The 21,334-nt window shown below is 46.5% G+C and overlaps 2 protein-coding genes across 31 annotated transcripts in view; one reads left to right on the top strand and one right to left on the bottom strand.

The window, feature by feature from the left end:
• Positions 1–13,338, top strand: part of rg (A kinase anchor protein rugose) — a 382,141-nt gene extending 368,803 nt beyond the window's left edge. For 15 of the 26 annotated variants that reach the window (XM_031982977.2, XM_076371553.1, XM_076371554.1 and 12 more), the window contains 13 exons: positions 749–861; positions 940–1,080; positions 2,614–2,733; positions 2,863–3,015; positions 3,111–3,183; positions 4,263–4,447; positions 5,002–5,221; positions 5,345–5,425; positions 5,528–5,695; positions 5,771–6,034; positions 6,136–6,332; positions 6,413–6,564; positions 6,785–13,338. In XM_031982977.2, coding sequence (XP_031838837.2) covers positions 749–861; positions 940–1,080; positions 2,614–2,733; positions 2,863–3,015; positions 3,111–3,183; positions 4,263–4,447; positions 5,002–5,221; positions 5,345–5,425; positions 5,528–5,695; positions 5,771–6,034; positions 6,136–6,332; positions 6,413–6,564; positions 6,785–6,875 — 1,958 coding nt within the window. In that variant the 3' untranslated portion in view covers positions 6,876–13,338. The remainder of the gene's footprint in view (positions 1–748; positions 862–939; positions 1,081–2,613; positions 2,734–2,862; positions 3,016–3,110; positions 3,184–4,262; positions 4,448–5,001; positions 5,222–5,344; positions 5,426–5,527; positions 5,696–5,770; positions 6,035–6,135; positions 6,333–6,412; positions 6,565–6,784) is intronic. The other 11 variants (XM_076371557.1, XM_076371560.1, XM_076371561.1 and 8 more) reach the window with 3 other exon arrangements.
• Positions 13,339–13,716: 378 nt separating this feature from the next.
• LOC116429644 (synaptotagmin-10) overlaps positions 13,717–21,334 on the bottom strand; it is a 48,101-nt gene continuing 40,483 nt past the window's right edge. For all 5 annotated transcript variants that reach the window (XM_031982804.2, XM_031982807.2, XM_076371563.1 and 2 more), the window contains 6 exons: positions 19,572–19,726; positions 19,321–19,489; positions 19,119–19,239; positions 18,502–18,673; positions 18,195–18,395; positions 13,717–17,511 (listed from right to left, as the gene is read on the bottom strand). In XM_031982804.2, coding sequence (XP_031838664.1) covers positions 17,508–17,511; positions 18,195–18,395; positions 18,502–18,673; positions 19,119–19,239; positions 19,321–19,489; positions 19,572–19,726 — 822 coding nt within the window. In that variant the 3' untranslated portion in view covers positions 13,717–17,507. The remainder of the gene's footprint in view (positions 17,512–18,194; positions 18,396–18,501; positions 18,674–19,118; positions 19,240–19,320; positions 19,490–19,571; positions 19,727–21,334) is intronic.

A 21,334-nucleotide genomic window follows, 5' to 3' on the forward strand; every position in this document is an offset into this window, starting at 1 on the left:
ATAGACCGAGCGTAGCGTTGGAAGTCGTCTAGTTTCCGAAACGGAGCTGCTCATCCGCGTGGCCAAAAATAAAACCGGCCCGGGTCCTCCTTTTAATGCGCGTATAATCACGGGCCTAATTTTTTGCCGGTCACTTTTCTTCCCTCGGCACGATGAAAAGCGCGTGTCGCGGGCGTCTCGTTCCGATTCTATTTTTATGAAATTCACGCCCGCATGGGGAACGAGATGCTCTCCGTTTAGTAAGCGCATAACTCAGACCGTGACGGCTAATCGTTCCTGAAATTGTCACTTCTGGAGGTCTCACTCTTCCGCGCGCCCTTCCCCACGCCGGAATCCCATTCCGAGATGCATTAGTGACGGCAGCCCGGCTGCAAGCCTGACTTCGTCTAATCTCCTCCCTTGTCGCTAATTAAAACCCGTCAGCGAGTTTGTCAGCCGGCGCTCCTCCCACCGGATCGTTTACGTACCAGTTTAATTCGCGATACCTCGTTCTGCTTGATTTTCGAATTCCCCGACAGGTGTCCGGCGGAGTTTCCACTTCGTTACTGTAGCAAAGTGTCTAATGCGTTCTCACGCGCAATAGATCGAGAAGAGCGTTGTTCCCTTCGCAGAATTTCCAAACCGATCGACCTGTACACGAGTTGCGCCTGAAATTCTTTTCGCTGCTGATCACTTCGCAGAAGAAATTCCCAGGATTATTTTACTGACTCTCGCAGTCTAGTTTGTAATGAATATCTTTGTGTTTCAGGACGAACATACAACGATTTAAATCAGTATCCCGTGTTCCCGTGGGTGTTGACCAATTATGAGACGAAGGAGCTCGATCTTAGCCTGCCCAGCAACTACCGTGATTTGTCGAAGGTGAGGAATATTTTCCGAACGAACATTGTGACTGGTATTTCGAAGCGGTTGTCATAATTCTCTTATACTCCTGGACAGCCGATTGGAGCGTTGAATCCGAGTAGAAGAGCGTACTTCGAGGAGCGCTTCCAGAGCTGGGAACACGATAGCATACCGCCTTTCCACTATGGCACGCACTATTCCACAGCAGCTTTTGTTCTGAACTGGATGATCCGCGTGGTAAGTTCTCACGGTGTCTTATTCGTAGCCAATCTTCTTATCGCACACTAAATTTCGTATCTATGAATACGTAGCTTCCGAACGCATATACTAATTTCTATATCATCGACAGCAACTCGCATAAATAAATTAGGATTACAGCCCAAAGCTGGCGACACCTTCCGTCAACTGGATATTTAGTAAACAAGACTTAATTCCGGCGCCGATAATCGGTCCCATCCGAAGCGTCGTTAAACCCCGCGGAACACCCCGACAATCGTCGGTCCTTGGACCGTCTATTTAAGAGACCAGTCCAGTTCGAGCCATAAATTTGAACGACGCATTCGGTAGTGTCTGCACGCTAATTTGGGGGCGTCGGAACGCCCTCGAGTCAACGAAGCCCGCCTTCCCGTTAAATATGTGCATTTGTTTTCAGCTGCATTTCCCAGAGGTCGCCCCGACGGCGAACCCGTTCCAGACGGTTCCACGCAAAAATACGCGGCGCGCCTGCCCCGCCGTCCCTCCCCGTTTCTATTACGATAACGACTGCGTTAATTTTCGCGTTATTACAGCCGCGAAACGGGAGAAGAGAAATGTCCCGCTTTCGCCGGGTTACTTTATCGCGCGGCTCCGCCAATGGCGGTCGCCGGGGCGCGCGCGCAGAAGGGAGGACACGCTCGACGCCGATTCAATTTCATGTAAATGCCGGACGCGAGCCTCGGTTCGAATGGGCGAGCATTTATCCGGCGCATTTGCATGCAAATCGTCAATAAGGATTTTATTATTCCTTTGGTGGACGACACCCCGCTGTTCCGCACGACGATATACTGCGTCATAAACAATTTATTGCTTTATAACTACGCGGCTCGTTGTCTCTTTCGGCCTATTTTATAAATACCATTAACGATTCCGTCACGGTGCTCACCTCGCGGCCGAAAGAATCGCGCGGCCGCGATTCGGGCTATCCAGTTTGACGCGGAACGACCCGCGCCCCGCGCCCCCGGCGCGCGTCGAACGTTTTATACGCGATCATAAATCAGCCGGTCGAACGCCCACGCGTGAACGCACGTCGATCACGGGAGGTCCTACGTTAACATTCGTCAGGCTGTCAGGGGAGAGCGACGCCGGACGGGGAGGATCTTTAAGCGCGAAACCGTATAACTGAGTAGCTTTTGATGGGTCTTCGCGCACTTTGTCTTCGAGATTGTCCGTCATTTGCCGAGTAAATGCTCACCTTTCGATTTTACGACCGGTTGTCTAGCCGGTCCCCGGGTACACATCGTTCCCGTGTGTAAACAGTTTGTCGTAATTTTCAGCTGAATGCCTCTCCGAGGCTTCCGGACGTGTGCGAGGAAAGAAACTTGCAGTAATTTGGAAATAATGTAGGATCGTCGAGCGAACGGTCAATAATCTTCGAGATTTACCTCTTTACGGCTGAGCCCGATGCTTCGGCAAACTTGACTCGGGGAAACACGTCAAACCTGATGCTCGGTTGTGGTTAACTTTTAGCTGATTTTTAGATAGAGTGGCTGTAAATATATATAAATATTCCAGGAACCGATGACGACGATGTTCCTAGCCCTCCAAGGCGGCAAGTTCGATCACCCCAATCGCTTATTCTCCTCGATCGCTCTGTCATGGAAGAACTGCCAGCGGGACACTTCCGACGTGAAGGTTCGTTTCGTTTTCTGATCTCTTATTAGTTACACCTCCGCGAGCAACGGATGCCCGCGTCTCCATTGTTACTCGCTGCGAATAAATTCTCGAGCGTCGCGAGATATAAATTATTCGGCTTGTTAACAGGAGCTCATCCCGGAGTTCTTCTTCCTGCCGGAAATGCTGGTGAACAGCAATCGGTACCGGTTGGGTAGGCAGGAAGACGGTAGCGCGGTCGGAGATGTCGAATTACCGCCGTGGGCATCTTCTCCGGAAGAGTTCATAAGGATTAATCGAATGGTACGTAGCGAATCGTTGGGAACCCGAGATAAATTCAATCATCGTACATCTGTGTATAATCTGTTCTACACGTGTGAAACGTTGCGTGTCTGCAGGCTCTCGAATCGGAATTCGTGTCTTGTCAATTACACCAGTGGATCGATTTGATATTTGGTTACAAGCAGAAGGGTAAGTCTTATTCTTTCATACAATTTCTATAGATTAACCCTTTGCGGACGAATGTCGACATTTCAGCGAGATGACATTTCCATATTCGTAATACTAAGTTACACGAATGATTTAATTATTTGAATAGCAAGTGATCAGTGTATAGTTTCTTTTTTTTTCTATTGTTCAAGCATTCGATGTGTAATTTAGCTTCATATGTTGCAAGCTTTGTACTTTAAAGAGTCTCCGTCCGCAAAGAGTTAAATAGTACGAGTTAGATCAGTTTGAAACATTTAGTTTCTAGCTATACCTTCGATTTATCGAATAAAAGAACATTGATTTGTTTTACTGGTCATGCTAGAACACTCTCTTAGATAGAAGAAGCGAAATAATAGGAGATATGCAAATCGCGAAAGATGAAATGCTGCATTGCTTGCTGGTTTTCGATAAAGAAGGCTGGAAGAGTGAATAAATTGAGACGATAACATCCGGATAATGGTGCGAACGGTAGCGGAGGTTGTGCCGGGTGTTGGGATACGTGGGGTCGAGTCAAATTAGGTCTCCACCGATGGTAATTGTCGGTGGCGCCTCTATATCCGGCGCTTCCCCGAAGATGCTGCCTCGCAGAAAGAGGGTGGCGGCGCTCGCCGCGCGTATGGAAGGAATTAGTTTTTAGTTAGCTTCCTTTCGGTCTTGTCCCAACCAATTAGGCACGTGTGCGGGCCTCGACAATGCGCGCCACCCCTAATACGTAACACGTTTACAGACGGTTGCAAGACAGTGCAGCTTACCGGAAATGCCCGGCCACGAGCAATCGACAGAACCTCCAGAAATCGGTTGGGGCAACGTCACTGAGAAAAATGTAGCCGTCGCTGGCAATTTAGTCTGCGTTCGGTCACGACGTTCAATTTTTCCTGTATTTTCAAGAGAAATATAACGAGCACGTCGACGGAGTTTCTTTTGTGTTTTCGTGGGGAATATTCATGGATTTAGCTCGGGATTGAACATAGTTTCAATGAGAAGTTCGAATACCACGTTTACAATACTGTGTGATTTTCTTGAGTCCTGTTTTATCGTTCTATGATATTGTTCGAATTCAGGGCCGGAAGCTGTGCGTGCGACAAACGTTTTCTACTACTTGACGTACGAAGGCAGCGTGGACTTGGACACGATAACGGATCCAGTGATGAGGGAAGCCATCGAAACTCAGATACGAAACTTCGGGCAGACACCCTCGCAGCTGCTGATGGAGCCCCATCCCCCAAGAAGTTCAGCGATGCATTTGGTAAACAATGTTCATATACTCGTCAATTCATTCTCCCACGAGTGAAGTTCATTTTGTAACACATGGTAGAACGTTTTTTTTTAAGAAGAGCGTGCACTGTAATGTAGGTATTAGTATTATAATACGAATATAGTATTGTAGGTGTATTCCCGAGGAACTTTTATTAAAGAGACAGCCCCGTTATCAGGTAGAGTTCCAACGATTTGATTATACTTAAGGAGCGAACCTAGCCTAGAGCCTGAACTGACAATCACTAGAAGTAGAGAAGTTAGCCCATAGCCCCGTAGCCTCTCACTATCTATTCGAACCCACGGAGCGTTTCATTTTGAGAAGTGCATGCGGACGGTAAAGCGAACGTCTCGACGAGAAATGGAACGTTCTACGAGATTCATTTTCGTACGAGAAATTCGATTTCTCGGATCCTGGAAATTTAGTACCGTTAGGGTATAATCACCAATTCTCGATCAGCCATCTCACGTCACAACTAATCTAATATACCTACATATACGTGCAATGCACGCTTTTCTTTCTGTTCAATCGTTCCGAACGAGAAGAGTACTGCAAACTTTGACAAGGCGTTGCCACCCGTGTTGCAGTCGCCGATGATGTTCTCCAGCATCCCCGACGACGTGTGCATGACCATCAAGTTCCCGTCGAACTCGCCGATCTGCCACATCTCGGCGAACACGTATCCACAGCTGCCGTTGCCATCCGTCGTCACCGTTACCACTGGACAGCAATTCGCTGTTAACAGATGGAACACTAATTACGCTGGTAAGCAACGAAGACGCCTGTAACTTTCGCATCATCTCGTTTTATTCGGTCAGGGAATAACAAACGAATTCGATCACGCTAACCTCGAAGGTGATCATCTTACTAATGGCAAATAAATTATAGCATCCGTGCAATCACCGAGCTACGCAGACACTCCGCAAGCGCAGGCTGCCAATCAACCGTTGTCTATGGATCCAGTTCTCTGTAAGTGATAGAAATAGCGTATAATAGACAGACGAAATCTGGTAACAAGGAAGAGACAGTATCGCCGGATTTTTCACTGTACTACATTTCCGTTTATTGCAGCGCAAGCGGCGAACAGTTCGAATCCAACGCTACGCAGACACTTAGGCGACAACTTCAGTCAGAAGTTGAAGATCCGCAGCAACTGCTTCGTCACCACGGTGGACAGTCGATTCTTGGTAGCGTGTGGCTTCTGGGACAATAGCTTCCGAGTGTTTTCCACTGAGACTGGTAATGAAAACAAGGCGAAGAAACTCCGAGGTAAAGGATAATGGACAATTTCAAAGTGATTCGTCGTGTTTGCAGCCAAGATCGTGCAGATAGTATTCGGCCACTACGGTGTCGTCACGTGTCTGTCTCGAAGCGAGTGCAACATCACTTCCGATTGTTACATAGCGTCTGGAAGCGCTGATTGCACCGTTCTCTTGTGGCACTGGAACGCCAGAACGCAGACGATCGTCGGAGAGGGTGAAGCGCCAGCGCCGAGAGCGACGTTGACGGGACACGAACAGCCTGTCACGGCTGTCGTCATATCGGCCGAGTTGGGCTTAGTAGTTTCTGGCTCTTACTGTATGTAACAACATATTTTTCTCAGAAATTCATCTTTCCAGCTTGCATCGATGGATCCCAAACGGCGGGACTGGGATTCACCGATCCTCTTTTGCTTGTAGATGGACCAGTTCTCGTGCATACAACTTTCGGCGATCTCTTGAGGTCGCTGGAAGCTCCGAACGGGTTCTCGTCGCCTGAGAACATCGCGATGTCCCGGGAAGGCGTCATCGTGGTGAACTACGAACGCGGGCACATAGCCGCGTTCACTATAAACGGGAAACGCCTTCGTCACGAGTCTCATAACGACAATCTTCAGGTAATATACGTCAGTGTACGCTCAGTTTAGAGTTGTGGATTTTCTGTTCGACGATACTAATGGTTACAATGTTGTTTCAGTGTCTTCTTCTGAGCAGAGACGGCGAGTACTTAATGACAGGAGGCGACAAACGGATCGTGGAAGTTTGGAGGACTTTCAATCTTGCCCTCCTCTATGCATTCCCAGCTTGTGAAAGCAGCGTGCGTTCACTGGCACTGTCTCACGACCAAAAGTGAGTACGATTGAACACTTTCAATAATCATTTTCGATTTCCTGCTGTATATTATTGTTGTGACAAGAGTTGTCCGAGTTTTGAACATTTTATGCCATATTTTTCCTTTAATACGGAATGTCTAAGACGTGGCGAAACGCAAAGCAATTGAATTCACGTTACCATTAGTCGATACAATAAGCCAGTTACTTCGGCTACAACTCGAGAGCCTCTGTTCCAGGTTTCTCCTGGCCGGATTGGCGAACGGGTCGATCGTGATCTTCCACATCGACTTCAACCGGTGGCACCACGAGTTCCAGCAACGTTACTGAGATTGCTTCGCGTACGTCTAGCAGAATCGTACTCCTACGAGCGCGCCTCATCCGTTGTCCGAGCTTCTAGCGCAACAGCAGCAACGGATCGTCTCGAAACCATGGATGCGTCACGACGGTAACAGCCTTCAAGCCACCTGAGGATCACTACACAACAAAAATGAGAAGAAAACGAAAAAAAAAGAAAGAAAGAGAGATGAAAACCACGCCACGTCTACGACAGACCCACGATTCTACAGAGAAACATTCGCATCGCGCAATCACGCAGACTCAAGGGAGGATGGTATAGAGACACGTTCGTTGATCGCGAATCGGGTCGCCGGTTCCGACACAGTGAACTCTGGGTTCGAGGTGTTTCACAGACAGGAGCAACGAGCAACGACGCTTTCGTAACCGTTTATTACAATCAAGTTGTAGAATGGGCGCAGAACAGTAGCCGGCGTGCAGCAGGTATTTACGATATTCATGCGTTTAGCAATAAACTCGCTTTCGCGACTCTTTAAACAATTCAAGCAGTGCTTCCGTGAGGCGGCGCGAATCAACGGCGACGCGCAAGCGATCAGTGGAACGAATTCCCTTGAACAGGAGGTAACACACGTCAGGCCGAAGACAGTGAGGCTCGCGTCCGTTTAGGATCCTTTTCAATTTTCCAAAATGGACGCGAGACGCGGCTCGAATCGACGGACTGCGACTCGGTTCAAGGGATTCAGAGAGAAAGCCGGACGCGTCTCTCAACGCTAGTCAATTACGAAGACTCGGATCAATCTGTATGCTTGCGATATGTTCGACGGCCGGTTCTCTTAGTCGCTCTCTTAGCCGGAGTGTAGCGCGCTGGTCGAACGATAGATTCTCGGGCAGCACGCTTCAGGAAAGAGGGGATCGTGACCGTTCGTTAATCCCGCCTGGAATCACGTGGGTACGGCCCTCGACACCTCTAGCGCTAGTAACGTCCCGTTGTAAATACAAAGGAGGAACGGAAGAGGAAGGGAAAGAGACAAACGATAATCTCTGCGACGTATAAATATACATATATAAATATACATATATATATACATACTATATATATATATGTATAATTCCGTAACTAGGGTGGCGAGCGAATGAGCGAAAGTTTGGGGAAAGAAACGTGTACCGTTTCGATGGAGGATATGTTTCCAGTTGTACTTCTGCGCCGATGTCGTAATTGCCGCTCGTGATAAACACTTTTTGGCTAAGCACTTAGTGGAATTCAGTTTAACGACAACACGTGTACACCCACGCGGGATTCGTCGTACACGTAGACCGTTCACTGATCCGCGCATACGCGTGCACGGAACGTGTACAACCAGGTCCGCGCGAGACGCACTTCCGCCAAAAGAGGGGCGATCGACGCTTTTTCGCGGAGCCGTCTACGCTGGATCGCCCGGTCTCTCGAGGAACACACCCTCACAATCATCACCGCCCACCAATACCAACCACCAATCCCTGCAAACACTTCCTACAAAATCCCCGACGTTCACGTCCTTCGGAAGAGATCCTAATTTTTATCAAAGCCGTCCAGCTTAACTTTTTGCGAGGATATTTCTTGGTATTTTCGCACGCGAGGTATAATTAATCAGCAAGACAAAACGTTATATAGGCTTAAAGAGATCGAGAAGTCGCATCCCGAATTCATTCCCAGCGATCCTCGATCGTGCGGGTATCGACGTTGTTCGTGTGTGAGCGTGTCGCCCGTTCGCCGATTCGAGTGGGACATGGACTGGTCCGGGCGTTTGTTTCGTGGAAAGATTGCTGGAAGCTGGAATCGCGGAGAGACGATCAACGAGGATTGAACGCGTTTCAGGCCCCCGCGGTCTGAATCGTCGCGGCCGATAGTGTTCGAGGCTTCTAGACGACCATCTCCCTGTGACTTTATACTCATTACATTCTGTAAACAGTACTTAAGCAAATTTACCTGATAGCATCGAAGTACTATGAATCAGTGTACTTAAATAACGTACTTAATATTACAGATATAATAACTCCAAGCTCGGTACTTTGTTTCTCATTGCCGATTTATTTTCTATTTCGTAATATTTCGAGGATCGTTTCCTATGAGCTACAAGGCAGATCGTAATCGAAGAATAATTACTTACTGAAACGCGTTCCGGAAGCCTCGATCAGAATTGATCAAAGAGTGAGCACATGGAAACGCGCAGGATAGAAGGGAGCGAAGGTTGGCTAGCACGGGTTAGAGGCATAGAGTAATTTCGTTCGCGCATGATCTAAGCGACCCTCGTCTACTCGCCGTTCCGCCGTGGAACGAACGGCTTGGTCGCTGTTCCGTGGGAGAGAACGCCGCGAGCGGATTCGCAGCAGCGTATTTGTAAACTTGTCGTGTCGTGTGCGCGCAGCTTCGATTGTTTGCACTTGCGGGCCGATTGCCGGAGCACGTTTCGCTGTCGCGTTTACTTACCGTAGGCAGTAGCGATTTCTTCTGTCCGATGTACGAGTGCCGATTGTTTCCATACACGCGTACACACGCTTAGCGGCCGTAGGTCTCTCGATGTGTTTCCTTTCGTAACGGGGTCGGCGACGTTTCGCAAGTCGGAAGGATCTTCGTGCGGGAGAGAGGAGCAGGACAAGAGGACGAAAGGACATTGGCCGGACGAAGGGAGGCGAGGGCGCGAAGAAGGACAGTGTGAGAGGGACGCTGCGTAAATGAGGATAATTCGGAGCGAGCGTTTACGGTCCAGCCGGTGGTCCGCGCGACCCTCGCGGCGTGAGTCTATGCTCCGTGTACAGTCGCGGATTCCGATTATTCGGTTGGTGTCTGACCATACGCGGGCTGAATCTAGTTGCGTTAATGCCTTTTCCTCGTAACGTTAGAGACCGAAATCAAAGAATTCGTTCAATAGCTTAGGGAGCAGGGAATCTTTACGTACACGTTGCTTAATCGATCAGGTGGAAGGGAGTGTTTCAATATTTTTACGTAGCGTGCTTTACTATTTCATTTTTCTCATATCGTTCACATGGTTCTTCGTCGGAAGGACTCGAAGGTACAAACGGGAGCCACAGTGTCCTCGAGCGTATGGTCAGTGCTGTACTTAAAATCAAAACAGGGAACGAGAGAACGATCGATCCGTCGGCGAAGATGGAACGAATTCGATACAATCGTAACGCGGCTCGCCCAGTCGCGATCCGAGGGGGATGGACATCATCGCGGACGTCTCAGGATGTATCTAGTCAGGACTCACGAGGTCGGGAACGGTCGCGGGCCACCGTCGGTACCAATTTCTTAGATGTCGATACACTTAAATCATATACAGTACTGGAACTACGTGGTAGATATAAAGGATAAGTTGCATGGTGCCGTCATTCTAGCGATCAATCACGTTCTTGAGCTTGCGGGGAACCACGATATGTAAACTTCGTAATTGTTATACTAGGGTATCGCCGGATCCAATCGTGCGCCCGTCTCGCTCGTCGATCGTACGATTTCCGCGCGTGCTGGGACGGGTCGCACGCGTGTTAAGTGAAGAAGACGAAGAAGAAGAAGAAGATGAAGAAAAAGAAGATGACGACGACGATGAAGAAAACGACAAAAAAAAGATACACGGTAAAAGGGGAGCGAGGAGACGAAAAAAAAATAGAAACGTACCACGGGGCACACGCGATGGTGTATTTAATCGCTGACTCGTTATGGGCGTGCTTATGCATGATCGTTCTGTATTGTTCCGTTCCGCGGAGGTGAGAGGCGCAAAGCAGCGTGCACGAGGAGGCTCGCGGAGAGAGGAGAAGCGCGTGCGAGTGAGTGTGAGCGTGTGCAAGTAAATCGTGCCTGGTGCTTCGGATAATGTTAATTTCCCGCGGGAACGTAAATCGTCGTTAACCCGCGCATACTGTTTACTTGTTGTACTTAATGTACAGTCGCGTAGTATCGACACCTTATTTTCGCTACAACGGGAGAAAAGGGGGTACGGGGAAACGGGACGAGGGAGCTAATTAAACGGGGCGGAGGAGGAGGGGGAGGACGAGAATCGCGCGTCGGACGTTCCGCCGGCGTCGCCCGTCCGCCCTCGCGACTCGCGCCGCGTTTCGTTCCCTCGCGAACTACCTCGAACCGCGGGGAAACGCGAGCCCGCGCAGCCACGTTCGAATTTTCCCGGGTTTTCGAGAGTACTTCGAGCAACGGGACGCGCGCGAGAGCCTCGCGGCGCGCGCTGTTTCGAGGCGAACGGCGAAAGGGAAGCGAGCCGGCGCGCGCTCGCGGGGGGGAACGCGAAGCGGCAGCGTTGTCCGGCGAGAACGCGGCGATGCGGGAAGGGGGAAAAAATGGCAAAATGTAGAAGCGCCAAACAAGCGAAACAAAAAGATTTTAAAAAGAGAGAAAGAGAGTGAGAGTGTAAGAAAGTAAGAGAGTAAGAGAGTAAGAGAGTAAGAGAGAGAGAGAGAGAAAGAGAGAGAGTAAGAGAGAGAGAGAGGAATTTTTATATTTGTTTATAGGTGTGTGAGAACGCTGCACTTTTCGAGCAAGTTGTTAGTGAATTCCCTCCATATTGCTATTATACATAAAAAGAGGATGTTGTAAGAAGGAAATGTCGATTTCTGTCCGCGAAAACTCGAGGAAACCTCTCCGTAACACACGTAATAAGAGTTATAAACGCTATTTTAAATAACGCTAAGTACAACGCTACAAGACAAAGGTTTCGCCTATAATGAATTAATTGAAGGATGCGCAACTACACTTTATTCTCATGAATTATTAATATGATTATTATTATAATTATTATTCGAATTATTAGTGTTCTTGTCACACACGTTTGTGGTTAACAACGTCGACGTACTTAATAATATTAATGGAGGAAAAAGGGGGAAATGATGCAACGCGCGAGGTATTTGTATATTCGATGAACATTCTAGGGGTTCGCCCGACGGTCTCCGTATCAAAGCCAACCGTCCCCGTTGTTCGATGTTGTTTGTCGCGTCGCGAATGGAATCGGGCGAGCAGACAGGAACGAACGGCGGGGGAGGACACTCGGAACGGATGGATAATTGGTTCGCTCGGACACGGGGCTGCCCGTAGAGCGTACTCGCGATGTAAATTAATCGAGCGCGTACGACGTTTCGAGGCGTAATCACGGCCGGATGAGAGGGACGAGCGCATTCATGCCGGAATAACACTTACTCGGACGCTTAGTCGTTAGATTCGTAACTCGTTCAGTATTTAACAGCGGCGAGGGGAAGAAGGGGACCGCGACCGCATGGATTCTCCCTGTCGCGAGGTCATTTTTTCCAATCGATCGATTAAAAAAAATGAGAAATAAAACAGTCAATACAACACGCGAGATCACTGGTAGAAAATCAGAGCGAGGAGCACACATGCAGAGAAGCGGAGGAAAAAAAAAGAAGGAGAACAAGTAAAGAGAGAAATAACCGAGAAAACATGTAGCGAAAGAAAACGAAGGGTGAAAAAAAAAGTGGAAATAAATAAGTCGTAGTGCTGCGAAATCGTAAAACGAGATCATCGAGTTCATCTGCGTCAAAAGTAGCGTTTTATAATCGTGAGCCCGTTTCTTAATGATAAGCGATACGATAAACACATATTGTACAGCATTCGTAATGCTAAACACACACGTACACGTACACGTACACACACGCAGAGAGAGAGAGAGACATACACACGGTGGACACGTTGCACACGAGCCATCCGCTCTGGATTAAGCTTAAGCCCATCCGGTTTCGCGAATGATTACCGATCACACTGCAGTTCCATTTATTCAAGACTGAACATCGTTCCGGCGGCATTCCGCTCTTCTAATTCACCAACTCGCGTCACACGTTGATCGTAATTATCCAGCCGAGCGTTTAGTATTCAAATTTCGAATAAAAAAAAACGACAAAAAAATGAGAGAGAGAGAGAGAGAGAGAGAGAGTGCAGAGGTATATAGAGGAAATTCGTGATCGCGAAGGGGGACGACGGGCGTCAAGGAGCGTAATAAAATATGGCCTAATTTTTTTCACGATTTAAGGCAACACGTAGATGGGAAAAAAACACGTAGAACGACAGAACGCGAACGAAAGAGGATCGATGTTCGATCGACGAACAAATGACTGCAAACCAATGGAAACCCTTTCTCTAAAGGAAACCTCGATGCTTGTCCAAATATGATGTTGTTCTTTTTTTTCTGATCGATAACGAACGAAAACCAATTGTGAACGATGCGAGAGCCAAATTCGTAACACCACGTCGATCACAGTCTCATCGTCGACGACACGGACGACGCAGGTTTATTCCCGGCAATTTTAAAGAGAGTACTATTAAGTAGAGGTACTTAAGTCGTTGCTACATACCAATATAAGCTCTATTGCTTATTTTATACTTAGTATTATCGTAACGTTTCGATTAGAGGTAACATATTGGGAAAGTTGTATCTTAGCATAAGGTAGGACTAATCTGTAAAGATAAGTAGTCAAATAAATGAAAGGTACATTTGATGTTGCAGACAGTTTCACTTTTACTTCTCGTCCGTTGATTCTCTCGCTCCTTCGTTCCTTAACCTACCTGCGTTGGTGTCAAAGTTCTACGACGAGTTGTCTCGTCTAATACGTTGAAAAGCATATTTCCTACCAGTTCACTCGTCACGCGCAATTAGAAAACTAATCGTTCTAATGTATTCTAATCAAACATGATTTTACATTTTGGCAAAGGGTTCAAAAATAAAAACAAACAGTTCTACGAGTTATCTCGTCTAACGCTCTGAAAAGCATTTTTTCTGCGAGTTCACTCGTCACGCGCAGTTAGAAGGCTAATAATTCTATTCAATTCCAATCAAACATTATCTTACACTTCATCGAAGGATTCAAGAATAAAAACAAACAGTTCTACATGGTACCGATTTATTTATTTCATCCACAATCACGAAGAGGCTACTGCGTGCCCGGCTATAAAGTACAGATACACATACTCGTTAGAAAATGCATACTATCACCGGCGCCGGCTGGTAATCCGTCTGATTCGCCTGCGGTTCGGTTAAATACGATTACGAATATCACTTTCATGATCAGAGTAGACTTGAAACGAGACCTGGTGTCTGTCGGCTGCTTGCGTCGTCGTATCCGCCCGCCGGGGAACCCCCGTTCCGGCCGGCGATCCATCGTCCCCTATGTACATTTAGAACTCGCTTCGTCGCAAACATCGCTTTGATATGTGTGCACGTACACAGACATTATTGTTCGTCGTTGATCGGCAACGGTGGTGTTGCGCGGCGCGATCGAAACGATACGAAGTCAACGCCACTCGCTGACGTACAAAAAACAACGCGTGAACATCGACGCTACGCACATTAAGAGTAACACGGGAACGGATACAAAACCTGACAGATTGAAATGAAACGGCACATCGATAAGTATGGGACAGAGTTTCTCACGATCCTACGTACACCGAGTGTCTCCGCTAACCGAAACTAGCCTCCCCTGGCTTCTCTGTATTCGAAAAACAATCGCGGACCACGCTTCGATCCCTCGCCACCGTGCTCTAGTATCACACGCCGCGACGCTAAATATTCTCAAGGCATTTCCTGCGTGTAGAAAAACGTTCCTATATCTCGGATCGAAGATGGAATCCACTGGGTGAACCGGTTCGATCGCTGGAACCTGCTTTCTCCGAAATCGCAGCGAATATCGACTCGATTTCCTATAATTTCTCTTCAATTTACGGTTATCGAGGATTCATCCGGCGTACAGTTTTCCACTCGGAATGGAACTATAATCGATCGATCGATCGGCGATCACAGGGAAACGACGAGTTGCCTCGGATATTTTTACCGAACTACCGATCTCTCCAACCCGAATCGATTCCACGTTGAATCCGACTCTTATAGTGGTCTCATTGAAACGGTTGCTACAATAGTAAGACGATGCACCGATTCGTCACACGAAAGTTACAGGAGTAAGCTCAGTCTGTAGGTAGAATGTTCTGCTTGTACGAAAAATACTGTTATTTTATCTTTCACTTGTTCTCCCATGCTGCGACTCGTGGGCATCGCTGGAGCAATAGATGAGAAGTTACGCGGATCACGGAATTACAACCCTTGACACTGGCGTGGACCAAATTGACTGATGCTGTTTGGTACGAGGATACAGATACATATAACATATGCACGTATATACTTCTGAATTTCACTACTGGAAGCGTACAAATCACTGCGCTACGTTTTGTCTATCCTATGCTACTGCTACTTGCACCTTGGCACATTGTCATCATTTCGCTACTTAGGTATTATCTATAATCTATCTATTGATACAGGCTGGATACAATTTCAAACCAGGTTTATTCTTTCTCGATTGTTCGGTCGATTCAGTCGTTGCTCCGCAATAACTGAACCGTTCATTGTACTGTGATTCGAACGATTCGCCCCGTTCGAGTCGGTGGCGCATTCTCCTCTGACAATCGTCCACTTTTCGCCCTTCCTCTATCCACTGCCCAGAGACGCCCAGACGCGATGGATTCTATACAATCGATAATCTCGCGCTACAGGTTCGGGTCCTCGATTGCTCGCCAATCGACGCGAGATTCCGTCAACTACGTGGTCGATCGAGATACGAATGGTACAATTATGCCGGTTTACCTTATTCTCCCTTACTCCTATCGCACACCTATCGCCCTTAAACAAATTTATTTTACCACGCGAATGAATTGCATCGCACGATCTCTGTATCTATCGCGTCGATCCTCCACTGTTACGTCCGTAATCTATAAAACTTACGAATCTTCCTCTACTATATCTCCATTCTCCTCCCTCTAGTCCGTTTCTATTAGACGCCTTACAAATGGAGAAAAGCCTCGTAAAGGGTCCCATTCATGGGCAGCACTAGTGTACACGATCAGGTGTCATTCATGTTCGTCGAAAACTATAGTTCGCACGGTTTGACTTGCTGTCAAGAATTCGTGTCGCGTGAGAGACGTGTAACTTTAATCTATCGAAAATGTTTCTAAATCTTTAATATTCAATCAATTCACTAATTCACCAGATATTTAAATAGCATTAACGCAAGGAGAGAAATACGTTTGAATACAGAAACGAAATTGTTTCGATAAAAATATAAGGCGTAACTTTGTTATACAATGATATGTGATAAACATATTTGAAAATTCGAGTACTTCCCTCACGCGATTCGAACCCGTGAAATGTCCAATCTGCAACGATTCCCGGCGCCCATTTCATCCGCGATCGCCGCGAATCGTCCCAGCAGGGCTTTGCAAGATTACCTTTATGTGCGCGTTATCACAAACGGTGCCCTCCGACGAGCTGTATACTTAAACACGTATCGCGGTGAACAAGAACATTTGCGCGAGCGTGGCTGTGAAGCGTGAATTAGTAAACGTCTGTCCGTTGTTTCGATATCACGGTATCGTCGTTATTTGGTCTGCACAAATTCTCACCGGCACAGCGCTACCGTTAGAAATATTGCTATCACGAGTCTAGAGAAGGGTACGTCTGGGTTTTCGCGTGGCTTATTGTCGTCGGAACGTTCTCTTCGCGGTGTTATGCACAGATTGCTGAGTAACTGCTGTTCCGGAAGCGCGAAAGAAGAATCTGCTGCGGGATCTCGTCCTCGGAGGGACCACCATTGGAAGCAATTATCATACGTATGGTATACTATCAGTAATACGGTACGATATAGCAATTGATAGGCAACTACATATGTTTCACGTGTACTTCGTGTTCGAACATTAGAGTTTCACTGCGCTTGATACACAAGGTAGCCACTGGATTGCGTCTGCGCTGTTTCCAGATCGAGAATATTTCGGTCAATCTCCCTGCAATCTATGATGGAATATCATTTGTTCGATACTGTACGGCCTGTCGAATGGAAGTCTGTTCCCGAAATAATTTGAATGGGAAGTATGCCTGATCGATTTTTCGAAATTATTCCTTTGTTCTGGATACGCTAATCGTTTCGAAGGAAACGTTCGATCGTTCTTTGTTCTGTTTTTTTTTTCTTTCGTTACAGACAATTCGCAGACCAATTGCTGTCGAAGAGTTTCCTGTTGCCTGTTGGGCCGCGTAAAAATCGATTCGCTCGCAATCGTCTATTGAGTTCGTACGTTCCTCTTTCTCTCTGCCTTTCGCGCGAGTTGATAAAATATGGGTACAGTCGGCAGACTATTCATCTTTCCGCGTATGGGTGAATGCAGGACCAGCCTGGATTCGTTTTCAAAAAATAAACCTATTCTATCTTTATTAGTCTCTCTCTCTTTCTCTCTTTCTCTCTCTTTCTCTCTCTCTCTTTCTCTCGCTTTCATTCTCTCACTAGTTTCTTTACTATTATACTCCCCGAGTTCTCGGTAACATTCAACCACGATATAGTTTTGAGCAACCTCGACTGTCATCGTTCCTCGCCTCTTTCATACTGTCGCTTCACAGACACTCATCTACGATCTATGTAGTCGTTTACTATTCCACGCTCGCCACGTGATTATATTCCAAAGCACAGAGTTTGTTTGTCGTATGGTTTTGTTACATGTTTCTCCGGAGCCCTTTCAGATAGAAATTGTACTTAAATCAGTCAAGCGGTGTGCATTAAATGACGACAGAAGGAAACAACGCCCAAGTCGACGTCCGACGAAATCTGCGACTTACCGCGAACCTTTTTCTGCACGCGGTGTCTTCATCTGGAAAGAAAAACAACAGTGAGAACAATTTCGTTCGCAGACTAGTTTCATTACTGAATCTATCTCTAATAGTCGAAATTGTAAATTAACCCTTAAGTTAACCCAGTATCGTGTCAAACTCGTGGTGAAAGATTTCAAATAGAATATAACGAACATGAATATAACTGAATTCTTTCCAAGTCAAATGAAATATAATAATAATCTAAAATATATAAAAATATAGAAATAGAAATATAGAAATAATAATATATCATAGAAATAAAAATATAGAAATAGAAATATAGAAATAATAATATATTATAGAAATAAAAATATAGAAATATAATATAATATGGAAATAAAAATATAGAAATAAAAATATAGAAATAGAAATATAGCAATAATAATATATTATAGAAATAAAAATATAGAAATAAAAATATAGAAATAATAATATATTATAGAAATAAAAATATAGAAATATAAATATAAAAATATAGAAATAATCCTTCTGTTGTCAACTATTACACTTTAAATCAAACAAAGACATAGAATACGCCGAAAATTCTCTCGTTTTCAAGAAACTACTAACGACAAAGTAGTCGTATCGATCATAGTTGAGAATGAAATCATAGGGCAAGTGGTTAATATAAATATCAGGCTAAGTACCAGTTAATGATTACTCTAAGAATCTGTCGGCTCACCTCTTATTTAAGCAGCTCAAACTCATCGGAAGTGGCTCCGAGCTCACAGAAGGGATGTGGCCAGCAATCGTCTCCATCAGCGGGTACCATTGGGCTACAGGTTGCCTCGGGTTGTCCAGCATCTCCAACCAATGGTCACGTCCAATGCCAATGAAACTGGATCCAATCGCTGTGCAACCCATCAGCTCGTTCGAGCCGATTCTGAGAAGAAAATTGGATGGAATGGATCGTCATTACCAGCTAGCGGCAGCATCGCGTGAGCCGGATTCGTTCGCGAACACGTTTCTGTCGGTTTCCCTTCACTCACCTGTCATAATCGATTACTTTTACTATAAGACTGACATCCCCAATGTTCTCCTCGGGCACATCGAACACAAGAGCCTCGTTGTACATAGGGAACAACGTGTTCTTCTTCACCGATGTCTTCTTCTTTTTTATCCTCTTGCCTTGACAGAGCAGGTACACTTTCACGTAAGGATCTGAAAGTTTATTTCGTCGAAGGAATTCTTATCTGCACAGAATTCGCCGGGGGAAAGCATCGGAGAAATCAACTTGCAGTGTCTTAGTGAACATTACCGATGATATCTAATAATGTTACATCCATCGATTCTCCGATAGGAAACCTCAGTTGGAATACATTGCTTTAAATGCATCGAATTACGCAATCGCGGACTCTATAGACGCTACCCGACTGGTTTATTCAACCACCGTGTTTTTACTTCCAATTACTACCATCCACGCAATTATTCACTTTGCATAATCATTCCCAGCCCCGCGTTCGATGGTGTGCAAAGAGTATTGTGTTAAAATAATAACAGCTCTGAATGCCGGCTAAGCAACCTCACGCTACACGGATTGTCATTGCATAAAGTGTTACGTAATCCCTCGAGAAAAGATGTTACCAAACAATCGAGATCAATTTACCGGAGAATCCTGTTATGTCCATGGCTTTCAGGTTCCTAGCCTTGATCACGGTCACCGTTAGCCGGCCGGCTGTTGGTAGGTAGCAAAGCGATAGCATTAACTCTCCCAGATCCACTTTGTCCTGGAAGCACGCGTGTTGCCACGGTTACGGTTATTTCACAGAATCCCAAAGGATCCGATGCACGAGTGGCTTATTCTTTACCTGCATGGCGCACATGATGTCCATCATGTACTCGATTTCTTGGGAGAGATCGGTGCATTCCAACAACCCCTTGAACACCACTTGCCCGATAAGATCGTGCCGGGAGAATCGATCGAAATCGTACACCGAGAATTGGAGGTATCGCTCCCTCAGTTCATCGTACGACACGCTGATAATAGATTTCGACATTTTAATGTAACGCTTACTCTGTTTTCGTGATAAGCGGTGATAATTGAATACACTCTGCTCACCTGAAAATGAACGTCTCGTTGAACACCGGGTTCAGATTCTTCCGGTGCACTTTGGTCTGATACTTCTTCTTCCTGTCTGGCAACAGGTATATTTTTACGTAAGGATCGCTGCTGCCTGTCACATCTTTCACTGGCAGCTCCCGAGCATCTAGAACCTGTTATCAACAAGACGAACACGGATACATAACAGGTAGGAATTTAAATATAGCGGACATTTAAATATATCTTTGTAATCAATATTCGGCTGATGTCTCCTCTGACTGCAGAGTATACGATTCCAAGATAGAATTCTTGCGCTTCAGTCGAAATTACTGATTGTTAGTCAAACTTTCATCAACTGTACTTCAAACGGCGAACACTCTCAATTAAATATTGAGATTTTCAATAAAATTTCATTAAAATCAAAATTAAACGAAAATTTCCAACGAACGTTTAAGCGAAGATATTTGAGACGAAGAATGAAAGATGAAGTCACCGTCCCCGATTAAGGATTTCGAGCGTCGAACCCTTCGCGTATGCAACCGGAACGAGCAGCGCGTCGAGCACCGTTGAGACCATCGAGCCCCGTTCCGAGAAAACGCGAAGTACGCGACGCGTTGAATATTACTTTTAAAGTAATTCAACTCGTGAGCCCCCGGCAAGGAGCGAAACTCACGGCGGGACAGCAATCTCGGCTTCGACGACTCCGTCGCACGTACGAGCGGGCGGAGAATCAACGACCGCGACCGAAAGGAACGGCGATTAAAGGTGACGCGTACGAGAGCGATGTAACTCGCGCCGAGTCGTTAACAGGTAAATATAACCTACTTCTTGGGAACAGGGTTCGATCGATCTTATTTTACATTTTGTAAATAAATAAGCTCGCGTCGGGATATTAATATTTCCTGTGTCTGCAGGAAACGGTTTAATTTTATCCGTTCGCGCCGGGTGGCTCGGTCAACCCTTGATTACCGAGAGTACACCCGAATGTCGTTTCTCAGCTTGTTCTCGATCGGAATAATTCTACAGCCGATAGCAGGTCGTAGCCGAGTAGCCGGTGTTAATAGGTATTTTTGAGAAACGATCCAACTCGGTGATATTTCTGTCAGTTTCCCGGTCGCTCGACCGAACGCCGCTCAATCCCCGGCATTACCATAATTACACGGTCGCGGGCGACGAGGTCTGGTCCCCATGGGTTGGCAAACGTCCGCGTTTCTTTATCTCCGAAGATAAATCGCGATGCAGATTTATGAATGGACCAGATACGCGCGCGCGCGATTTATATTTCTGTGCCGCGGCACGTGGGTTACGGCCTATTTATAAGAAATTCACGTCCGATCAAGATTCCGCGCCGGAGATAATGCATCGGTGTCGGTATTACCTAATCGGGGACGAGTCGCAATCGAACGGAAGCTGCGGACGAGCGTGCGTCCGTCGGGCCGCACTTCATTATCGTTATCCAATAACTCGCACTAAATATGGCAGCTCGGGTAATTAGCAGGCGAGAGGCGGAGCCGCGGACTGAATTTGCCTACGCGCGGGAACGTTACGGAAACGTTTTCCACGGCAACGCAGTCGATGGTGCTTGAGCGGCGGCGGCTCGCGGACGATCGTTCAATTACCGTTTTCACGAACGGCTGCAACGCTCCGCGGAAAATACCGATCGGCGATTAAATAACGGATAATCGTCCGCGAAATTGACCGTCGAATCATTCCGAACGAGTTCTCGCGCTTCGACCGCGTAGAACTCAATTAGGATTAATGAAATTCTCATTATTACTGGT

The sequence above is a fragment of the Nomia melanderi genome, chromosome 10, assembly GCF_051020985.1.
Source record: "Nomia melanderi isolate GNS246 chromosome 10, iyNomMela1, whole genome shotgun sequence".
In the NCBI taxonomy this organism is placed as follows: domain Eukaryota; kingdom Metazoa; phylum Arthropoda; class Insecta; order Hymenoptera; family Halictidae; genus Nomia; species Nomia melanderi.